Raw genomic sequence first — 23608 nt, forward strand, 5'->3', positions numbered from 1 at the left:
GGATGGTTTGCACGTTAATGATCGGGCCAATTTTTACAATTCTGACCATGGTCCCCTTATGAGGTAATAACGCTGGAACGCTTTCATGGATCCCAGTGATTCTGACATTGTTTTCTCATGACATATTGTACTTCATGTTAGTGGTAAAATTTCTTTGATACGACTTGCGATAATTTGTAAAAAAAAAATGGAAATTTGGCAAAAACTTTGAAAATATCGCAATTTCCAAACTTTGAATTTTCATACCCTTAAAACAGAGATATGGCACACAAAATAGTTAATAATAACATTTCCCACATTATTAAATTCTCCAATGGGGCAGAAGGCCTGAGAGAAATTCTTGAACGCCATTGGCCAATTCTACAAATGGATTCTGACATCAGGGAAGCAGTTGGCCCCTCTCCCTCTATAACCTTCCAGAAGAACCGGTCTCTCAGAGATAGATTGGTTCACAGCCACTTTTTTGATTCGCCAGCCCTGGCTTGACAGACAACCTAAAGGATGTTACCAATGTGGCAAACGTAAATCTTGTAAGTCTATTATAGTTGGAAAATCCTTTGTGAGTAACAACACAGGAAGAAAGTATGACATAAGACACTTTATCAATTGCCGTACTGAGGGAGTTGTTTATTAAGCTACATGTGAATGTGTAGGAAAAACGAGAATTTAGACGTAGTGTTGACGAACACTTAAGAGACATAGTCAATAAGAGAGACAGCCATTGCCAGCCATATAAATAATGGTCATCAAGGTAATGCCAATATAATTTATGGGCTTTGACAGAATCATTGCCCTACCACGAGGTGGTAACTGGGACAAGATGATCCTACAGAAGGAAGCAGAGTGGATATTCTGGCTCCAAACCACCTACCCAAAAGGACTTAATGACCTTCTGTCCTTCTGCTTTCTCTAAAAGAGTAGGGTTTATCAGGGCTAGTTAGTAAGGGTTAGCCGACTTCAAGTGGGGGCACCGCTGCGCAGGTTTTAGGATGCCAACATCCACGTGAGGTGGTAGGGACAGCAATAATGGGGTATCCCAGGGTATGATTAGGCTTTAAATCACGTCTATTTTTTTCTCTTTCATCGCCAACTGGGGTTTCTCACCCGTGTATGTACGTGCGAGTTTACATAAAACCATCCAATTATATACTCACCTTTAGACTTATGATACTGGAGTTTTCCCAAAATTTTTACTAAAAATGTTTTTTTGAATTTTCCTCTAAACTGGTGCGTTTGCCTTTACTGTACTAGCTAATCCTGATCTTCAATGATGCCTCCTCTATAGATATCGTGCCATAGAATCAGTCCTGCACGTAACGCTAATGGGATCCCATCCTAATACGGGTTTGTGATAAATGACCCTCAAAGTGATGTTTGCGTCTCTAAGCATAGTATCCTAGCTGTACCCCTAGATCCGTGCAAGTTTTGAGATAGATTTGTGAACGCACAGGACTAGTGTATGAATATCAGAACGCGCAATATGGCACTTTGCGGTCCACATACCGGATCTTCAGTTCTTACACTAGCGCCCATGCGTAGAATGTCGCCCGTGCTCCATTTGCAGTTCAATAGCCGGATGTATGACGTCCATGGTAGGACAGGTCATTATCATGAACTGGAAGTGGTCTATTGAAGTGCACGCTTTTCACGATAATATACAAGCAGCTTCTCCATCAGGTATATTCCAAGCGGCATGTACTCATTCTGTTCACTGATCACTCCCCTGATGAGTCTAAGACGAAACGTGTTGGGTCGCGGGATGTGCTAGGAGGATGGGGTTCACAATTGATCTATATATCGGGTGAGACCGTTCCTTTTTCTATTGTTTGTCGCAATGAAACTTCTACAAGAGAATGTTCATAATTGAGAGGGCGTTCTGAATAATGTGACTTTGTTTATACACATACGCCCCATAAATTCTGTGGATGCTGAGATTATTCATGCTTGTGACCAGGTGTATATATAGTCAGCAAATGATTATGCTGCTGTCTGACTAATGTCTTGTATGGTATCCAAAAGTAACACCATTCTAAAAACTGCACCCCCTCAAGGTGCTCAAAACCATATTCAAGAAGCTTATTAACCCTTCAGGTGCTTCACAAGAATTTTTGGAATATTGTTTTTTTAAAAAAAATAAATAAATAAAAAGGAACATTTAACTTTTTTTTTCTTCACAAAACCTTTACTTCAGATCCAATTTGTTTGATTTTACCAAGGTTACCAGGAGAAATTGGACCCCAAAAGTTGTTGCACAATTTGAGTACTCTGATACCCCATATATGCAGGTAAACCACTGTTTGGGTGCATGGCAGAGCTCAGAAGGGAAGGAGCGCCATTTGACTTTTCAATGCAAAATTGTCTGGAATTGAGATTGGACGCCATGTCGCGTTTGGAGAGCCCCTGATGTGCCTAAACAGTGGAAACCCACCACAAGTGACGCCATTTTGGAAAGTAACCCCCCCCCCCAATCGACAACTATCTGGGGCACCATGCAAAATCTCACCTCGTGGGGTATCCTTGATCGTGAGGAAGATGAGAGATCAGCCTAAAACTACATGGGGGAACTTATTAATGATCTCAAGGCAGCTGGGACCACAGTCACCAAGAAAACTTTCTAACACATTACGCCGTAAAGGTTTAAAATCCTGCAGTGCCCACAAGGTCCCCCTACTTAAGAAGGCACATACACAGGCCCATCTGAAGTTTGCCAATGAACACCTGGATGATTCTGTGAGTGATTGGGAGAAGGTACTGTGGTCAGAGGAGACAAAAATTGAGCTCTTTGGCATTAACTCTAGTCGCCGTGTTTAAAGGAAGAGAAATGTTGCCTATGACCCTAAAAACACCGTCCCCACTGTCAAGCATGGAGGTGGAAATATTATGTTTTGGAGATGTTTCTCTAAGGACACAGAACTACTTCACCGCATCAATGGGATAATGGATGGAGCCATGTACTGTAAAATCCTGAGTGACAACCTCCTTCCCACCGCCAGGACGTTAAAAATGGGTTGTGGCTGAGTCTTCCAACAAAACAATAACCCAAAACATACAGCCAAGGCAGCAAAGGAGTGTCTCTAAAGAAGCAAATTAAGGTCATAGTCCTTAGTCCCATAGAAAACTTATGGAGGAAGTTGAAGCTTCGAGTTGCCAAGCGACAGCCTCAAAATCTTAATGATTTAGAGATGATCTGCAAAGAGGAGTGGACCAAAATTCCTCCTGACATGTGCGCAAACCTCATCATCAACTACAAAAATGTCTGACTGCTGTGCTTGCCAATAAGGGTTTTGCCACCAAGTATTAAATCTTGCTTGCCAGAGGGATCAAATACTTATTCCTCACTGCAAAATGCAAATTTATACAATGTGATGTTCTTGATTTTATTTTTGATATTCTATCTTTCAATGTTATAAATTAACCCCTTAAGCCCCAAGGGTGGTTTGCACGTTCATGACTGGGCCAATTTTTACAATTCTGACAACTGTCCCTTTATGAGGTAATAGCTGAAACGCTTCCATGGATCCTGGTGATTCTGACATTGTTTTCTCGTGACATATTGTACTTCCTTCATGTTAGTGGTAAAATTTCATTCAAATAACTTGCGTTTATTTGTGAAAAAATCGGAAATTTGGTGAAAATTTTGAAAATGTCGCAATTTTCCAAATTTGAATTTTTATGCCTTTAAATCACAGAGATACAGCACACAAAAAACTGGATAAGTAACATTTCCCGCATGTTTACTTTACATCAGCACAATTTTGGAGCCAAAAGTTTGTTTTTTTTGTTAGGAAGTTATAAGGGTTAAAAGTTGACCAGCGATTTCTCATTTTTGCAACACCATTTTATTTTTACGGACCACATCTCTTTTGAAGCCACTTTGCGGGGTCTATATGATAGAAAATACCCAAAAGTGACACCATTCTAAACTGCACCCCTTTAGGTGCTGAAAACCACATTCAAGAAGTTTATTAACCCTTTAGGTGCGTCACAGGAATTTTTTGAATATTTAAAAAAAAAAAAAATGAACATTTAACTTTTTTTCACAAAAAAATACTTCAGGTTCAATTTTTTTTATTTTACCAAGGGTAACAGGAGAAATTGGACTGCAAAAGTTATTGTCCAATTTGTCCTGAGTACGCTGATACCTGATATGTGGGGGGAACCACTGTTTCGGCGCATAGCAGAGCTCAGAAGGGGAGGAGCGCCGCTTGACTTTTTCAATGCAAAATTGGCTGGAATTCAGATCGAACGCCATGTCGCGTTTAGAGAGCCCCTGATGTACCTAAACAGTGGAAACCCCCCACAAATGACACCATTTTGGAAACTAGACCCCCCAAGGAACTTATCTAGATGTGTGGTGAGAACTTTGCTTCACATAAGTTTATAATGCCTGGGCATGAAAATAAAAAAAATCGTATTTTTTCCACAAACATGATCTTTTAGTCACCAATTTTTTTATTTTCCCAAGGGTACCAGGAGAAATTGGACCCCAAAAGTTGTTGTCCAATTTGTCCTGAGTACGCTGATGCCTCATATGTGGGAGAAAACTACTGTATGGGCACACGTCAGGGCTCTGAAGGGAAGTAGTGACGTTTTGGTATGCAGACTTTGATGGAATGGTCTGCGGGTGTCATGTTGCTTTTGGAGAGCCCCTGATGTACCTAAACTATTGAAACTCCCCACAAGTGACCCCATTTTGGAAACTAGACCCCCCCACGGAACTTGTCTAGATGTGTGGTGAGCACTTTGAACCCCCAAGGGCTTCACAGAAGTTTATAACGCCTGGGCGTGAAAATAAAAAAATCATGTATTTCCACAAAAATATTTTTGCCCCCAGTTTTTTATTTTCCTAAGGGTACCAGGAGAAATTGGACCCAAAAGTTGTTTTGCAATTTGTCCTGAGTAGGCAGATACCCTATATGTGGGGGTAAAACACTGTTTGGGCGCATGGCAGAGCTTGGAATGGAAGGAGCACCATTTGACTTTTTCAATGCAGAATTGGCTGGAATTGAGATCCGACGCCATGTTGCATTTGGAGAGCCCCTGATGTGCCCAAACAGTGGAAACCCCCAATTCTAACTCCAACCCTAACCCCAACACACCCCTAACCCTAATCTCAGCCCTAACCCTAGCCCTAACGGGAAAATGGAAAGAAATACATTTTCTTTTAATTTTATTATTTTTCCCTAACTAAGGGGGTGATAACGGAGGGTTTGATTTACTATTTTTGGCAGCTGTCGCACGCTAAAAGACGCTTTTTATTGTAAAAATAGTTTTTGCATCACCATATATTGAAAGCTATAATTTTTCCATATTTTGACCCACTGAGTCATGTGAGGTCTTATTTTTTGCGGGATGCGTTGACGTTTTTATTTGTACCATTTTCGGGCACGTGACATTTTTTGATCGCTTTTTGGGACGCAGAATGAACAAAAACCAGTGTTTCATGAATTTCTTTTGGGGGGTGCGTTTTCGCCGTTCCGTGTGCGGTAAAATTGATAAAGCGCTTTTATTCAGGTCAGTATTTTTTTGCTGATGATGCTGTATTGCGGCTCGTTTTTGCGGGACAAGATGACGTTTTCAGCGGTACCATGGATATTTATATGCGTCTTTGTGATCGCGCGTTATTGCACTTTTGTTCGGCGGTATAATAAATAATTATTTTTGCTTCGTTTTTTATTTTTATTTTTTAAGGGGTTCGCTAAAGGGGTTAACTAATGGGAGAGTTTTATAGGGCGGGTCGCTACGGACGCGGCGATACCAAATATGTGTACTTCTATTGTTTTTTTTCTTATTTCCAAAAAATGAATTTTTTGGTGGAATTTTTTTTTTTTTTAATTTTCTAATTTAGCGGTTTTTTTTTTTTTAATTATTTTTACACTTTTTTTTTTTGTTAACTTTATTAGGTTGTCACATCACAAATCACTGTGACAGATCAGCGATCTGTCACAGGAATATAATCAGACTTCCTCATGCCTGCGCTTTGCAGGCAGTGAGGAAGTCAGCTCCCTGCAGGCCCCCGAAGGTCCCCGTGGACCTGTAGGGAAGGAGTCCTGCAGCAGCGCTGCACATTGCGCTGCTGTGGGGGGCTCAGGGAAGCACGGAGGGAGTCCCCTCCCTGCTGATGCTTCCCTTTAACCCTGGTACACCGCGATCGTGTTTGATCGCGGTGTGCAAGGGGTTAATGTGTCGGGGGCGGTCCGTGACCGCCCCTGACACATTGTGTCAGCTGTGGTAATCAGCTGACACCCGGCCGCGATCAGCGGGAATTAAGTCCCAGGGCACATGGACGGGATAGTACGTCACATGGGATTAAGGGGTTAAACTACCCTTAAAATTATAGACTATTCATGTCTTTGTCAATGGGCAAACGCACAAAATCAGGAGGGGATCAAATACTTATTTCCCCCACTGTATATAAAGCAGAAAATGTGAGACTGCCTCACAGTCAGACTGTTCTAGTTGTCCATAGCAACCAATCAGAGCTCAGATTTCACGTTATCTCTGTAGCTTCAATGCTGAAACTGCACTCTGGTTGCTATAGGTAACAGAACGATCTTACTGTGAGGCAATTCTCATATAAATGAGGCCTCCGTTACTTCTCACGCAGCCATTGTTATAATTATAGCCTTTAGAGCGACTTACCAGGTTGCCGCATCTTAGCGACTATATGGTTGCTGCCCCTTTAAGAACGACTCTTTGGGCGCTGTCCTTGATCTTTGGGACCTTTGGGCAACAACTGTCGTTTTGCATTTAACGCACAAACACCCATTTTCTCCTTTATTTCTGTAGTCTTAATTCTGGGGGGGATATTTTGAGTTTTAATGTTCGCAGCATTTTTAGTCTGGTGTTAAATACAGGCCGTGCAAAATTTCCCCAAAACAAGAAGAAATACGTGGTTTTGTATTCCACGGGCTATCACACACAGATTTTCTGCTTTACGTATATAAATTTAAAGAAGGAAACTAAATACTGTAAAATGATAAATCTCATATGTTTCCCTTATTATCTCCAGTAATTGTATTATTACACAGGATTTTTATGATGTTACATCGGCTCATCTTCTCATTCAGGTCTCTACAATATCGGATCCTCTCAGTGAAGATCTTCTACATAAGAGAATTTTCCTGATTTACCTGTCAAAGATGGATATGGACAGAGACAAGATGGCGGAGAGGATATTACACCTCACCCTAGAGATCCTCTTCCGGCTTACTGGGGAGGTGAGAGATCCTGATGACGTCACATTACATCATTCTTATCTATGGGAATAACAGATGGACAGAACTGGAGAGGTGAGGACTCTGGAAATGTCTGTAGTGAGATTTATTAATGTGTCTCTCCATAACCAGGATTACACAGTAGTGAAGAAGACCTCTAGTGAGCGCTGTCAGGACCCTGTGTCTGAGGGATGGGGAAGATCCCTGAGCCCAATCACAGGGGCTACACCTCACCCCATGATCCATGAGGACATGAAGGACCAGAAGATCCTGGAACTCGCCTACAAGATGATTGAGCTGCTGACTGGAGAGGTGACACTGCTGGGAATGCTGGGACATTATACAGTAATGCTATGAAGGGATCGGGGGATGACGGTATCATTGTATGTGTCAGGTTCCTATAAGGTGTCAGGATGTCGCTGTCTATTTCTCCATGGAGGAGTGGGAGTATTTAGAAGGACACAAAGATCTGTACAAGGACGTCATGATTGAGGTTCCCCAGCCCCTCACATCACCAGGTAATAGACAGGACTAAATACACGCGGCTTATAATTATCTGTATGTAAAGAATGAATTCAGTCCCTGTATGTGTTTCCTCCAGATCTATGCAGTGAGAGGACAACACCAGAGAGATGTCCCCGTCCTTTTCTTCCACAGGACTGTAAACAAGAAGATCCCAGTGTTCCTCAGGTTAATCAGGTAGATGGAGAGAAGGTGTCATGAGATCTCCCCTATTATATGTAGATGTTTGCGAAGGTCTTGTGCTCAGTCTTGTTTTATCCACCAGTATTATATGTTTTACTAGTAGAATACCCGTGGCTTCGCTCTCGGAAAATATGTTAAATTGTTGGTTATGGTAACTAAAGTAAAATTTACCACTGTCGTACCAAAGGATGTCATCTAGAAAGATGAATTGTATCTCCTAATATTTTGCAGAAAATAATAGTAATAATCTTTATATAGCGCCAACATATTCCGCAGCGCTTTACAGTTTAACAGTTTCAAAACACAAGTCATAAGTAACAACGTTAACAATACAATAATTAAAGCAAAATAAGACGCCCCTGCTTGTGAGAGCTTACAATCTACAATGAGGTGGGGGAGATACAAAGTACAGGGGTGTAATTACAATGGTGTATTTATAATGATGGTCCAGCCATCTTGAGAAAGTGAGGGATGGATGGAGATAGTGAATGGGCTACACATGCACACTTACACTTAAAATGACTTTGATTAGTGAACGTGATAGGCCGCTCTGAACAAATGTGTTTTGAGGGAGCGCCTGAAACTAATCAAATTGTGGATAGTCCTAATTTCTTGGCGTAGAGCATTCCAGAGAATTGGCGTAGCACGGGAGAAGTCTTGGAGTTGGGAGTGGGAGGTACGGATTAGTGCAGAGGTTAGTCGAAAGTCGTTTGCAGAGCGCAGCGGTCGGTTAAGCCAATAGACAGAAATGAGGGTTGAGATGTAGGGGGAGTGCTGCACTGTGAAGAGCTTTGTGGGTGAGAACAAGTACTTTGAGTTGGATCCTATAATGAATGGGCAGCCATTGTAAGGACTGGCGAAGAGCGGATGTGTCCGAGTACCGATTAGCGAGATGGACGATCCTGGCCACTGCATTAAGTATGGACTGGAGAGGGGATAGTCGAGTGACGGGGAGGCCTATTAACCCCTTCCTGACATCAGACGTACTATCCCGTCCATGGGACCCGGGCCCCTATGCCCATGGACGGGATAGTATGTCTAGCGCGATCAGCGGCGCCCACGTGGTGAGCGCCGCTGATCGCGGCCGGGTGTCAGCTGATTATCACAGCTGACACCCGGCACTGTGTCAGGGGCAGTCACGGACCGCCCCCGACACGTTAACCCCTTGCACACCGCGATCAAACATGATCGCGGTGTACCGGGGGTTAAAGGGAAGCATCGGCAGGGAGGGGGCTCCCTCCGTGCTTCCCTGAGCCCCCCACGGCAGCGCAATGTGCAGTGCTGCTGCTGGGGGCTCTTTCCCTACAGGCCCCCGGATCCAAGATGGCGACGGGGGCCTGCAGGGAGCTGGCTTCCTCAGTGCCTGCAAAGCGCAGGCATGAGGAAGTCTTCAGTAGTGCCTGTGACAGATCGCTGATCAGTGATGTCCCACTTGGGACTATGTAATAAAGTTTAAAAAAAAAAATAAAGTGTTAAAATAATTTTTAAAAAATCGCCAAATAAATTAGAAAAAAAAAATATTCCCCCAATAAATCCATTTTTTGCAAATAAAAAAAACCAAAACAATAAAAGTACACATATTGGGTATCGCCGCGTCCGTAACGACCCGCCCTATAAAACTGTCCCATTAGTTAACCCCTTTAGCGAACCCCTTAAAAAATAAAAATAAAAAACTAAGCAAAAAATGATTTATCATACCGCCAAACAAAAAGTGTAATAACGTGCGATCAAAAAGACGCATATAAATATCCATGGTACCGCTGAAAACGTCATCTTGTCCTGCAAAAAACGAGCCGCCATACAGCATCATCAGCGAAAAAATAAAGTTATAGCTCGCAGAATAAAGCGATGGAAAAATAATTATTTTTTATATAAAATAGTTTTCATTGCATAAAACTGACAAAACATAAAAAAACGACATAAATGAGGTATCGCTGTAACCGTACTGACCCGAAGAATAAAACCGCTTTATCAATTTTATCGTACGCGGAACGGCATAAATGCACCACCCAAAAGAAATGTCACGTGCCCGAAAATGGTACCAATGAAAACGTCAACTCGTCCCGCAAAAAATAAGACCTCACATGACTTGGTGGGTCAAAATACGGAAAAATTATAGCTCTCAATATGTGGTGATGCAAAAACTATTTTTACAATAAAAAGCGTCTTTTAGCGTGCGACAGCCGCCAAACATAAAAACCGCCATAAATAGTAAATCAAATCCCCCCCCCTGTTATCACCCCCTTAGTTAGGGAGAAATAATAAAATAAAAAGTATGTATTTCCATTTTCCCATTAGGGTTAGGGCTGAGATTAGGGTTAGGGGTGTGTTGGGGTTAGGGTTGGAGTTAGAATTGGGGGTTTCCACTGTTTGGGCACATCAGGGGCTCTCCAAATGCAACATGGCGTCTGATCTCAATTCCAGCCAATTCTGAGTTGAAAAAGTCAAATGGTGCTCCTTCCCTTCTAAGCTCTGCCATGCGCCCAAACAGTGTTTTACCCCCACATGTAGAGTATCAGCCTACTCAGGACAAATTGCAAAACAACTTTTGGGGTCCAATTTCTCCTGTTACCCTCAGGAAAATAAAAAAATTGGGGGCAAAAATATCATTTTTGTGGAAAAAAAATGATTTTTTTATTTTCACGTCCGAGCGTTATAAACTTCTGTGAAGCACTTGGGGGTTCAAAGTGCTCACCACACATCTAGATAAGTTCCGTGGGGGGTCTAGTGTCCAAAATGGGGTCACTTGTGGGGAGTTTCAATAGTTTAGGTACATCAGGGGCTCTCCAAAGGCAACATGACACCCGCAGACCATTCCATCAAAGTCTGCATTCCAAAACGTCACTACTTCCCTTCCGAGCCCGGACGTGTGCCCATACAGTAGTTTTCTCCCACATATGGAGTATCAGCATACTCAGGACATATTGGACAACAACTTTTGGGGTCCAATTTCTCCTGGTACCCTTGAGAAAATAAAAAAAATGGTGACTAAAAGATCATGTTTGTGGAAAAAATACGAATTTTTTATTTTCACACCCGGGCGTTATAAACTTCTGTGAAGCACTGGGGGGTTCAAAGTGCTCACCACACATCTAGATAAGTTCCTTGGGGGGTCTAGTTTACAAAATGGTGTCATTTGTGGGGGGGTTTCCACTGTTTTGGTACATCAGGGGTTTTCCAATCGCGACATGGTGTCCGATCTCAATTCCAGCCAAAAACGTCAAATGGTGCTGCTTCCCTTCCGAGCTCTGCCATGCGCCCAAATAGTGGTTTACCCCCACATGTGGGGTATCAGCGTACTCAGGACAAATTGCACAATAGCTTTTAGGGTCCTGTTACCCTTGGGAAAATAAAAATTGGGGTGAAAAGATCATTTTTGTGGAAAAAATGATTTTTTTAATTGTACCGCTGTACGTTATAAACTTCTGTGAAGCCCTTGTGGGTTCAAAGTTCTCACCACATATCTAGATAAGTTCCTTGGGGGGTCTAGTTTCCAAAATGGGGTCACTTGTGGGGGGATTCCACTGTTTAGGTACATCATGGGCTCTCCAAACACGACATGGCGTCCGATCTGAATTCGAGCCAATTTTGCATTGAAAAAGTCAAACGGCGCTCCTTCCATTCTGAGCTCTGCCATGTGCCGAAAGTCGTTCCCCCCCCCCCATATATCAGGTATCAGCGTACTCAGGACAAATTGCACAATAAGTTTTGCAGTCCAATTTCTCCTGTTACCCTTGGTAAAATAAAAAAAATTGAACCTGAAGTATTTTTTTTGTGAAAAAAAAGTTAGATGTTTAATTTTTTTTTTTAAATACTCAAAATTCCTGTGACGCACCTAAAGGGTTAATAAACTTCTTGAATGTGGTTTTGAGCACCTTAAGGGGTGCAGTTTTTAGAATGGTGTCACTTTTGGGTATTTTCTATCATATAGACCCCGCAAAGTGGCTTCAAATGTGATGTAGTCCGTAAAAATATAATGGTGTTGCAAAAATGAGAAATCGCTGGTCAACTTTTAACCCTTATAACTTCCTAACAAAAAACAATTTTGGTTCCAAAATTGTGCTGATGTACGAGGGGCGATCCAAAAGTAATGATAATCAATAATAAACACAATGAATATAGTAAAAAAAATTTTTTATTTTTCTACATAGTCTCCTAACAAGTCTATACATTTAGTCCATCTCTTTTCTAAACTTAGAATTCCCTTCGAAAAAAATTCTTGATCTTGACCCTCAAAAAACTCCCCAACAGCGGTTATCACGTCTCTATTGTCGTCAAATTTCTTGCCCCGGAGGTGTTCCTTGAGCCGAGGAAAGAGAAGTCACTGGGGGCTAGATCTGGCGAATAGGGGGTGTGCTCCACCAGTTCAAAGCCCGCTTCTTGAATGGTAGCCATGGCAACTGCAGCTTTGTGAGCCGGTGCGTTATCTTGGTGAAACAGCACTCCAGCCCGCAGTTTGCTGCGCCTTTTCTCCTTGATAGCCTCCCGCAATCTTCTTATTTGTTCTGCGTAGTAGGAGCCCGTAATAGTGGCTCCCTTCTCCAAATAGTCCACCATAATAATTCCTTCAGCGTCCCAAAAAACGGACGCCATAACCTTCCCTGCTGAGCTTGACACTTTGAATTTCTTCGGCATCGGTTCGTCGGCTCTTTTCCATGTCATCGATTGTTGTTTAGTTTCGGGATCAAAGTGGTGGATCCAGGTTTCATCCATGGTCAAAAAATGTGACAAAAAATTCTCCTTGATATACAAAAACTTGGCACACACTTGTGGATTCTGATGCAGAAAAGTGATTGATTTTAATAAAGTACATACATACAGACGTTTCGGTCTATGACCTTCATCAGTGTACGTGAGGCTGTACTGTGAGCTCAAATATAACTGGGCATAGATCTAGAAATCCGATAAGTGAGGAGGCACAGGAGGCCGTCTCTCGTTGCTTGAATATAGCAAATGGACGCGGTATCTGCCGCAATTGCACGGATTCTTTGAATACTGCCATATGAGATCCCTGTGACCTCAGCTACATGCCTGATAGTCACTCTTCGATCTGCCAACACAACTTCAACTTTTTTCACGTTTTCTTCATTGAGGGACGTGGATGGGCGTCATTCGCGATGTTCATCTTCCGTCAATGTTCTTCCCAGCTTAAATTCCTTGGCCCAGCGTGCAACTGTGGAATATGGAGGAGAAGAGTCCCCCAATGTTTCCACCAAGTCGCTGTGTATGTCTTTGGTAGACATTTTTTTCAAGCAGAGGTATTTGATGACAGCTCTGAGCTCGTTTTTTTTCCATTTTGATGTTCACTCCTTGGCAGTTCATATTCAAATGAATGTAGCTCCCGGGAATCGTGGCCTATTAAAGTGATTTTTTTTTTTTTTTTTCCTGGACTAGTGGGTACCCAAGAGAGAAGAAAACATTTTATTTTAATTTCTGTGTGCAATAGAAATAACCGATTATCATTACTTTTGGATCGCCCCTCGTAAAGTAAACATGTGGGAAATGTTAGTTATCAAGTTTTTTGTGTGCCGTATCTCTGTGATTTAAGGGCATAAAAATTCAAAGTTGGAAAATTGCGAAATTTTCAAAATTTCGCCAAATTTCCATTTTTCTCACAAATAAACGCAAGTTATTTGAATGAAATTTTACCACTATCATGAAGTACAATATGTCACGAGAAAACAATGTCAGAATCACCGGGATCCATGGAAGCGTTCCAGATGACCTCATAAAGGGACAGTGGTGAGAATTGTAAAAATTGGCCCGGTCATGAACGTGCAAACCACCCTTGGGAGTGAAGGGGTTAATAGTGTTGCAGTAATCCAGGCGGGAGTGGATCAATGCTACAGTGAGGGTTTTTGTTTCCATGTTGAGAAACTGGCGGATTCTAGAGATGTTCTTTAGGTGTAAGCGGCAAGAGATTGTATATGGGATGTGAAGGAGAGATTGGTGTCAAACATAACACCCAGACAGCGCCCCTGCTGCCGGGGCGTTATTGTGGTGCCACCCATGGAGAGGGAAATGTCAGATTTAGGGAGGTTAGTAGACGGCGGGAGCAGAAGACGTTCAGTTTTGGAGAGGTTGAGTTTCAGATAGAGAGCGGACATGATGTTGGAGACTACGGACAGACAGTCACTGGCGTTCTTTAGTACAGCGGTGGTAAGGTCGGGGAATGACGTATATAGTTGTGTGTCATCAGCATAAAGATGGTACTGAAAGCCAAATCTGCTGATGGTCTGTCCAGTTGGGGCCGTGTAGAGAAAGAAGAGAAGGGGGCCAAGGACTGAACCCTGAGGTACCCCGACAGCGAGAGGAAGAGGAGATGACGTGGAGCCAGAGAACAAAACCAGGAGAGAGCAGTGTCCTTAATACCTAGTAACTGGAGCCTAGAGAGTAGAAGATGGTGGCCAACAGTGTTGAAAGCTGCAGATAGGTCAAGAAGAATGAGCAGAGTGTGGTCACCGTTTGTTTTGCTGTCAGAAGGTCATTGGTCACTTTGAGTGCAGTTTTAGTCGAATGTAGGGGGCAGAAGCTGGACTGTGAAGGGTCTAGGAGGGAGTGAGTGGAGAGGTAATGGATAAGGTGGGAGTAAACTAGGCGCTCCAAAAGTTTAGAGATGAAGGGGAGATTGGAGACAGGTCTGTAGTTGTTTGTGCAGGATGGGTCGAGAGTGGGTTTCTTTAGTAATGGAGTAACAATGGTGTGTTTGAAGGAGGATGGGAAAATGCCCGAGGAGAGGGAGAGATTAAAGATTTCAGTTAGGTGAGTTGTGACGACTGGAGAGAGAAACTGGAGGAGTTGTGAGGGAATAGGGTCGGTAGTGCATGTGGTCGGACGAGAGGAGTCTGGAGACTTCTTCTGTGATGGGATTAAATGTGGAAAGTGAGCCAGGGGAGATGCAGGAAGGGATGGGAGTCACAGCACTTGGTGGTTGGGAGCAGATTTCCTGACTGATATTATCTATTTTTTCTGTAAAGTGGGAGGCCAGGTCGTCAGCACGAATGTCTGTGATAGGGGCTTGTGCTTTTGGCCTGAGGAGGGAGTGAAAAGTGTCAAAAAGTTTCTTGGGGTTGTTGGCTAGTGAGATCAGGGTGGTGTAGTAGGTCTGTTTGGCGAGGTGAAGGGCAGCGTTATAGGTTCTTAACATAAATTTGAAGTGGATGAAGTCTTCTGGTGTGCGGGTTTTTCTCCATAGGCGTTCACTCCTAGAGCATCGCTGGAGAAGTTGAGCTTGCGATGTGAGTCAGGGCTATTTTACTCTGCTTGGAGGTTCTGAGGGTGAGGGGAGCTACTTGGTCAAGGGTGCTTCTAAGAGTGTCGTTGTAGTGATGAACAGCCACATCAGGACAGGAAAAAGAGGAGATTGGGGACAGTGATGAGTGTAGGGAGTCTGAAAGTGTCTGAGGGTTAATGGCTTGTAGATTTGTGACTGTGTGATAAGTAGGAGTGAGCTGTGGTGGGCGAGGATTTGTGAGCGTGAAGGAGAGAATGTTGTGGTCATAGAGTGGAAGCGGTGAGTTATTTAGGTGGGAGATTGAACATAGCCGGACAAAGACCAGATCAAGGGTGTTGTGTTACCGTCCTTGTGTGTCTCAGAGGTTGAAAGTTGCGAGAGGCCTAGAGAGGTGGTTAGTGATAGAAGCTGGGATGCAGATGTGGAAGTAGGGCTGTTAATGGGGATGTTGAAGTCTCCCAGGATAAGAGTTGGTAGTTCTTCTGAGGACATGAAGTGCGGCAGCCAGGCTGAAAAGTGGTCAAGGAAGTGGGTGGCTTAGCCTGGGGGCCGGTATATGACCGCTACTCTGAGGGAGAGGGGATGAAAGAAGCCTGATGGTGTGGACCTCAAAAGAAGGGAATGAGAGTGATGGAACTGGGGGGATGACCTGGAAAGTGGATAGTGGGGACAGGAGTATGCCGACTCCTCCACTATGTCTGTTTGTGGGTCTTGGGGAATGAGAGAATTGAAAGCCACCATAGGAAATGGCAGCAGGAGAGACAGTGTCAGAATCCTGAATCCAGGTTACAGTGAGGGCCAACAGATTAAGAGAGTTGTTCAGAAAGTAGTTGTGCAGGAAAGGAAGCTTGTTACATACAGACCGTGTATTCCAGAGGGCACAATTAAAAGATGGAGATGAGGGAGTGCAAGTAATATTAATAAGATTATTATGGTTTCGATATGAGGTAGGTTAGGGGTTGGGGGAGATGTCTCCTGAAATCAGTAGGAGTAGGAAGATAAAGAGCAAATAGTTGTTGGAAATGCTTGGACTCGGGAGTTGTTCCTGACATGTATGAAAGAATTGGTTCAGGAGGTAGATTTAAAGTTGGCAAACTGACTTTGACATTTGAGCAGCACATACTGGGCGATTCCAAGTTAAACTTCTTTGCTTGACATTGTTTGCATATTATCTCCATTTTGCCAATTATGACTTCATGGTGTGACCTATAGTCCTGAATTGGGTCGAGGTGAAATGCTTCCAAACTCAAATCAGCCTGCCTACATCTTTGCACAGGTTGCATATGTTGTATGCGGTCATTTTCACAACGTTCATTCTTTTGTTCAGATGTTTCCATATTCCTTGCTTCAGCCAGCCTTATCCGATTCTTATGAAGATGACAGTCCTGTTGCTCTGATGTCTCAGCTGCCTTACATTTAGCCTGTCTCATCTGTTTCCTTTCCAACTGCGAGTCACGTTGTTCACTTGTCTCAGCTCTTTGACACAATTTTGCTTTCTTAGCTTTTGGTTGAACTTTCTCAATAGATAGTCATTTTTTTGGGTGGCATTTTAAAAAACAATCCTTAGGATTATGACCCTTTAGTTTCACCTGACACTGATAAGAGATGTAATAGGATGAATAGTAAATGCAGAGCAACCCTCACACAGTATTACTATGACCTGAAGGAGCTCGCATCTCCGTAATGAAAACTGCCTCACAGGCAAACTTGTCTAGTTGCCCATAGCAACCAATCAGAGCTGAGCTTTCACTTTACCTCAGCAGCTTCAGTGATTAAAGCTCCCTGTATAATAAGCAATAATGACAATCTTACTATGAGGCATTTTTCACCTGACCAATATTGCTGCTCAGTAATGTTCGTCCGTGTGCGTAGGGTGCATCCATCTGAGTGTTTCCATGCGTGTGTGGTCCGTGCGTGTGTGTGTGGTATTTATGGGGTGCTGTTGTGGTTTTTGTGGGTGGTGTTTGTGTTGTGTGTGTCTAGGGTGGTCTGGTGTATGTGTGATGTGTTGTGGCATTTGTATGGTGTTGTGCTTGTGGGTTGGTATATGTGTGCTGTATGTGATGTTTGTATGGTTGAAATGTTGAAATGAAATGTTTGTGTGTTGTGTGGTGGTGCGGCCCCTTTAGCAGTGACTTTTTGGTGCCGTCGCTATAATCCGTCCCTGTCAGACACAACTGTTGTTTTCCCCTCAGCACTTTCACATTTCTCCATTATATGTATAGGGCCTAACTTCGGGGGCCTCAATCTCATGACTGGTGGACGCTACAGAGATTTAACGTGTGCAGTATTCTGCCCCTGTGGGTGGAGAGGGGGGTGCCAAATTTCACCCAAATCAGAACTGTGGATTTGTATAGCGCGGGCTAATACAGATTTTGAGTGTATATGTATGTATGTGTATATGTGTATGTATATGTATGTGTATATATATATATATATATATATATATATATATATATATATATATATATATATACATACAGTGGGGAAAAAAAGTATTTAGTCAGTCAGCAATAGTGCAAGTTCCACCACTTAAAAAGATGAGAGGCGTCTGTAATTTACATCATAGGTAGACCTCAACTATGGGAGACAAACTGAGAAAAAAAAATCCAGAAAATCACATTGTCTGTTTTTTTTTCATTTTATTTGCATATTATGGTGGAAAATAAGTATTTGGTCAGAAACAAGCAATCAAGATTTCTGGCTCTCACAGACCTGTAACTTCTTCTTTAAGAGTCTCCTCTTTCCTCCACTCATTACCTGTAGTAATGGCACCTGTTTAAACTTGTTATCAGTATAAAAAGACACCTGTGCACACCCTCAAACAGTCTGACTCCAAACTCCACTATGGTGAAGACCAAAGAGCTGTCAAAGGACACCAGAAACAAAATTGTAGCCCTGCACCAGGCTGGGAAGACTGAATCTGCAATAGCCAACCAGCTTGGCGTGAAGAAATCAACTGTGGGAGCAATAATTAGAAAATGGAAGACATACAACACCACTGATAATCTCCCTCCATCTGGTGCTCCACGCAAAATCCCACCCCGTGGGGTCAGAATGATCACAAGAACGGTGAGCAAAAATCCCAGAACCACGCGGGGGGACCTAGTGAATGAACTGCAGAGAGCTGGGACCAATGTAACAAGGCCTACCATAAGTAACACACTACGCCACCATGGACTCAGATCCTGCAGTGCCAGACGTGTCCCACTGCTTAAGCCTGTACATGTCCGGGCCCGTCTGAAGTTTGCTAGAGAGCATTTGGATGATCCAGAGGAGTTTTGGGAGAATGTCCTATGGTCTGATGAAACCAAACTGGAACTGTTCGGTAGAAACACAACTTGTCGTGTTTGGAGGAAAAAGAATACTGAGTTGCATCCATCAAACACCATACCTACTGTAAAGCATGGTGGTGGAAACATCATGCTTTGGGGCTGTTTCTCTGCAAAGGGGCCAGGACGACTGATCCGGGTACATGAAAGAATGAATGGGGCCATGTATCGTGAGATTTTGAGTGCAAACCTCCTTCCATCAGCAAGGGCATTGAAGATGAAACGTGGCCGGGTCTTTCAACATGACAATGATCCAAAGCACACCGCCAGGGCAACGAAGGAGTGGCTTCGTAAGAAGCATTTCAAGGTCCTGGAGTGGCCTAGCCAGTCTCCAGATCTCAACCCTATAGAAAACCTTTGGAAGGAGTTGAAAGTCCATGTTGCCAAGCGAAAAGCCAAAAACATCACTGCTCTAGAGGAGATCTGCATGGAGGAAAGGGCCAACATACCAACAACAGTGTGTGGCAACCTTGTGAAGACTTACAGAAAACGTTTGACCTCTGTCATTGCCAACAAAGGATATATCACAAAGTATTGAGATGAAATTTTGTTTCTGACCAAATACTTATTTTCCACCATAATATGCAAATAAAATGAAAAAAAAACAGACAATGTGATTTTCTGGATTTTTTTTTTCTCAGTTTGTCTCCCATAGTTGAGGTCTACCTATGATGTAAATTACAGACGCCTCTCATCTTTTTAAGTGGTGGAACTTGCACTATTGCTGACTGACTAAATACTTTTTTTCCCCACTGTATATATAGTATGTATGTCCTTCAATAGGAGAACAAAGAGGAAATCCAGCAAGGACTCAGCAATCCAGGATTGGAGTAAAATAATACTTTTCTTTATTTCTTCAAAAAGGTTAAAAAGACGACCCACAAGGATCAGGAACCAGAGTGCGTGGCAGAAATAAACGCAAATGGGACTACGCGTTTCGGCGACCTATTCGCCTTCTTCACGGTCCAAACCTAATCTGCTCCTTGTATGTGGAGCCATATAAAGGGCAATCCTGAATAAAATTAGTGCAAATAATTATAAACATATGTGTAAATAAACAAAACAACAGAGGAATGCAGAGAAAGGGTTTAACCAATTTGCTACTGAGGATTACTTAACAGCATTGCTACAAAATGAACAACTATTACTTATGTAATGAAAAATACAAATAAACGTCCTAAATAATGACATGATAATATATAATAGGATGATTAAAAGAATATACAACGCGGACCCCAAGTCATTTGAGAGACACAAAAGTTACTGTTTCTATACTAGAGAAAATTCAATGGCAGGCTGATTATTCTTGGCTCTCTTGTGATGTAGTAGGATTATATCCTTCTATCTCCCATCACATTGCTATTAGTTGTGCTGAATACTATCTATCTAAGTACAGCAAATATCTAGCACATATTCAAACTTTCCTTTTGAAGGCCATAACGATTCTTACTAACGCATAATTACGTTTCCTTCGAGAGGTATTTTCTCCAGATACAGGGTGTGAGTATGGGTGCAAAATTTTCTCCGTCCCTAGCCAACATCGTTATGTCCGTTTGGGAGGAAAAATATATTTATATTGATGATAATCCCTTTAAGGACAACATTATATGGCTGGGACGCTACATTGATGACTTGATGTTTATCTGGAGGGGTGACACCTTATTTTTGGATGAGTTTGTTGTTTATCTGAATAACAATGATTTCAATTTACGCTTTACTAGTTCTAGTGACTTGTGTTCCATCAATTTTTTGGATTTAAAATTATGTGGAGACAGCAGTGGGAATAAAGTTACTGTGGCCCCTTATAGGAAACCCACGGCATGCAACAGCATTCTCACGGCAACTTCTAACCATCCCAAACATGTTATAAAAAAACATTCCGGTAGGTGAACTTACTAGATTAAAAAGAAACAGCACCTTGGATACGGATTTTGAGATGGAAGCCAACAAAACCTGCACTAACCTATTAAAAAGAGGATATTCTAAGTGGTCACTTAGCAGAGATAGAGGAATTGTCAATAATATTGATACCACTATGCACACTGAGTATGGTGGAAGGTGAAACTGACAAGGTACCATATACTTGTAATGAATGCAGCAACATGAAAAATAGATAAAATACCCTTTATTAAAATATTAATGGGTGTACACATTAAGCATAAAAAGGCATCCCCAAAATTTATACATGGCATAATAGCATGATAGGCTATAACATAAAGTTTTATAAGTAGCCATATAATGCAGGCTCAATGATAAAAAAAATATACAAAGATTGTATACTAAATAAAGTCCCCAAAGTAGATATATATAATATGTGGTACTATTAGGAAATAATATATATGTGCATAGATCAGAGAACAATAAATTCCAGTGCGTGATAAAAATTCATCGTGCAAAGAGCAAAAATCACATTGTACAATGGGGAAAAGAGCGTGTTAGAGAATTAATACCTCATGAGCCGAAGGAGTTTTTTTCTCCGAAACGCGCGTCGGGGCGCGTTCTCAGGCATCCACCCTTGGCTCATGAGGTATTAATTCTCTAACACTCTCTTTTCCCCATTGTACAATGTGATTTTTGCTCTTTGCACGATGAATTTTTATCACGCACTGGAATTTATTGTTCTCTGATCTATGCACATATATATTATTTCCTAATAGTACCACATATTATATATATCTACTTTGGGGACTTTATTTAGTATACAATCTTTGTATTTTTTTTTTTATCATTGAGCCTGCATTATATGGCTACTTATAAAACTTTGTTATAGCCTATCATGCTATTATGCCATGTATAAATTTTGGGGATGCCTTTTTATGCTTAATGTGTACACCCATTAATATTTTAATACAGGGTATTTTATCTATTTTTCATGTTGCTGCATTCATTACAAGTATATGGTACCTTGTCAGTTTCACCTTCCACCATACTCAGTGTGCATAGTGGTTTCTTACCGGATGGTCTGCCATCCATTGTTTCAGAGGGGTTGTTTGCATATTTGGTTTACATTATTACATTTAATTTGTTATTAAATTAATATTGGACATCTCCCCCACTGCTTCAATAATATTGATAGAAGTTCACTTCTTCAGGAGAAAACTGAGAGACGTTCAATGAACTCATTTGATTCGAAGGTGGTATTTAGTACGAATTACAGCCCACAATATAATACCATAGTCAGCATTATAAAACGGTACTTGCCACTTTTAACGCAGGATGATGTTTTAAAAAATATTGTGAACAATCATAATGTGGCGTTTGTAGCTAAACGGGCACCTACCTTAGCGTCTTTATTGTCTCCTAGCATGTTTATTGATCAGAACAAGAAGTCCAATAATTGGTTAAAAACTATACAAACCGTGGGTTTCTTCAAATGTGGAGCTAATGTCTGCATCTGCTGTGGCTTTGCTAATAAATCAAAAGTTTTTTTCTTCATTTTCTAATAACAAAGAGTTTAGTGTTGCATCTTTTATAAACTGCAACACTGAAAATGTGATCTATCTGATCAGCTGCAGCTCTTGTAGACTTCAGTATATTGGTTGTACTATGAATTCATTGAAAACCAGGATGAGAAAACATATCCGATGCTAAAAATTTACCTTTGGTTGGAGCTTCAGTTGTCTCACGCCATTTCTCTAAAATTCATAGTGGTAATTTATCTAGTTTTTCCTTCATGGGAATTGAACAAGTAAAAAAACCTCTTAGAGGGGGGGACTTACGCAGGAAGGTTTTAGCTAGAGAAAGCAAATGGATTTTTGAAATGGGTACAAGAACTCCTTTAGGATTTAATAGCCGTACAGATATTATACATTATTGAGGTTTCAGTGGAGTTTATCTTATTTTCAATAATTTTTTTTTTTTTTTTGTACAACCTTTCCGCGTTGTATATTCTTTTTATCATCCTATTATATATTATCATGTCATTATTTAGGACGTTTATTTGTATTTTTCATTACATAAGTAATAGTTGTTCATTTTGTAGCAATGCTGTTAGGTAATCCTCAGTAGCAAATTGGTTAAACCCTTTCTCTGCATTCCTCTGTTGTTTTGTTTATTTACACATATGTTTGTAATTATTTGCACTAATTTTATTCAGGATTGCCCTTTATATGGCTCCACATACAAGGAGCAGATTAGGTTTGGACCGTGAAGAAGGCGAATAGGTCGCCGAAACGCGTAGTCCCATTTGCGTTTATTTCTGCCACGCACTCTGGTTCCTCTGGTTCCTGATCCTTATGGGTCATCTTTTTAACCTTTTTGAAGAAATAAAGAAAAGTATTATTTTACTCCAATCTTTGTATGTATGTATGTGTGTGTATGTATGTATATATATATATATATATATATATATATATATATATATATATATATATATATATATATATATATATAAATTTGTGTAATGAGAACGGTGGAGATGGCAGGATTAGAGCTGATCATAGATGTGACTTCTCCATCTGTCGGTGACTTTTACAATATTTGTTTCAGGGTGAAGATCTGACCCATATTAATACTACAGAGACATATGTGAGGGGTGATGAGTGGCGTAAAGAGGAGATTCCTACATATGACTACCCAGGTGAGTAGTAACCACTAAATGCCGAGAAGTCACATATTCTTCCTAGTCACCGGCTGTGGCTGCTTTATCGGTGGTGTGTTCCGGCCGTATTACAATCGTGTGATCACCATTTTGCCTTTCGACCACAACATATTCAAGCACCCAAAAGTTTTCAAATGACTTTAGGCATTGAAAGCTTTTCTTTAGGACTTATAACCTGGTAGATCCAACTTAAAGACGCTGACCCTTACCTGCCAAGATCTGTAAATTACAAAGCCAAATGACAGTGTATGTAGAATGTGCTGACAAGTTCGAAAATCACTTGAAGAAAAATATGTTGGGTCTCTTAGAGAAAGCGGAGGATAATGATATGTTATTGGATGAATCTACCTTCTTTCCCTTCTGTGCTGCTGAATGTCTCATATGGTCCCTACAAGACCAGGTCCAGTCTTTCTGGCCAAACTTCGCTTTTATGATCGACAACATTAAATGTGCCGTGAGGCCAAGTGTGAATTTCTGTACAATAACAACAGAGTTTCCCTTTATCCTGACTTTTCAATTT

The 23608-nt window shown here is 41.5% G+C and overlaps 2 protein-coding genes across 2 annotated transcripts in view; one reads left to right on the forward strand and one right to left on the reverse strand.

The window, feature by feature from the left end:
• The window catches only part of LOC141047339 (uncharacterized), a 944519-nt gene that overhangs the window by 532050 nt on the left and 388861 nt on the right, over positions 1-23608 (reverse strand).
• The window catches only part of LOC141047282 (uncharacterized), a 48137-nt gene that overhangs the window by 4568 nt on the left and 19961 nt on the right, over positions 1-23608 (forward strand). The window contains exons 6-10 of the mRNA XM_073542312.1: positions 7071-7220; positions 7350-7529; positions 7612-7735; positions 7819-7916; positions 22977-23067. Of these exons, the coding sequence (XP_073398413.1) occupies positions 7071-7220; positions 7350-7529; positions 7612-7735; positions 7819-7916; positions 22977-23067 (643 nt within the window). The remainder of the gene's footprint in view (positions 1-7070; positions 7221-7349; positions 7530-7611; positions 7736-7818; positions 7917-22976; positions 23068-23608) is intronic.

The sequence above is a fragment of the Dendrobates tinctorius genome, unplaced genomic scaffold, assembly GCF_039654945.1.
Source record: "Dendrobates tinctorius isolate UK_male_01 unplaced genomic scaffold, ASM3965494v1 ptg000126l, whole genome shotgun sequence".
Taxonomy (NCBI): domain Eukaryota; kingdom Metazoa; phylum Chordata; class Amphibia; order Anura; family Dendrobatidae; genus Dendrobates; species Dendrobates tinctorius.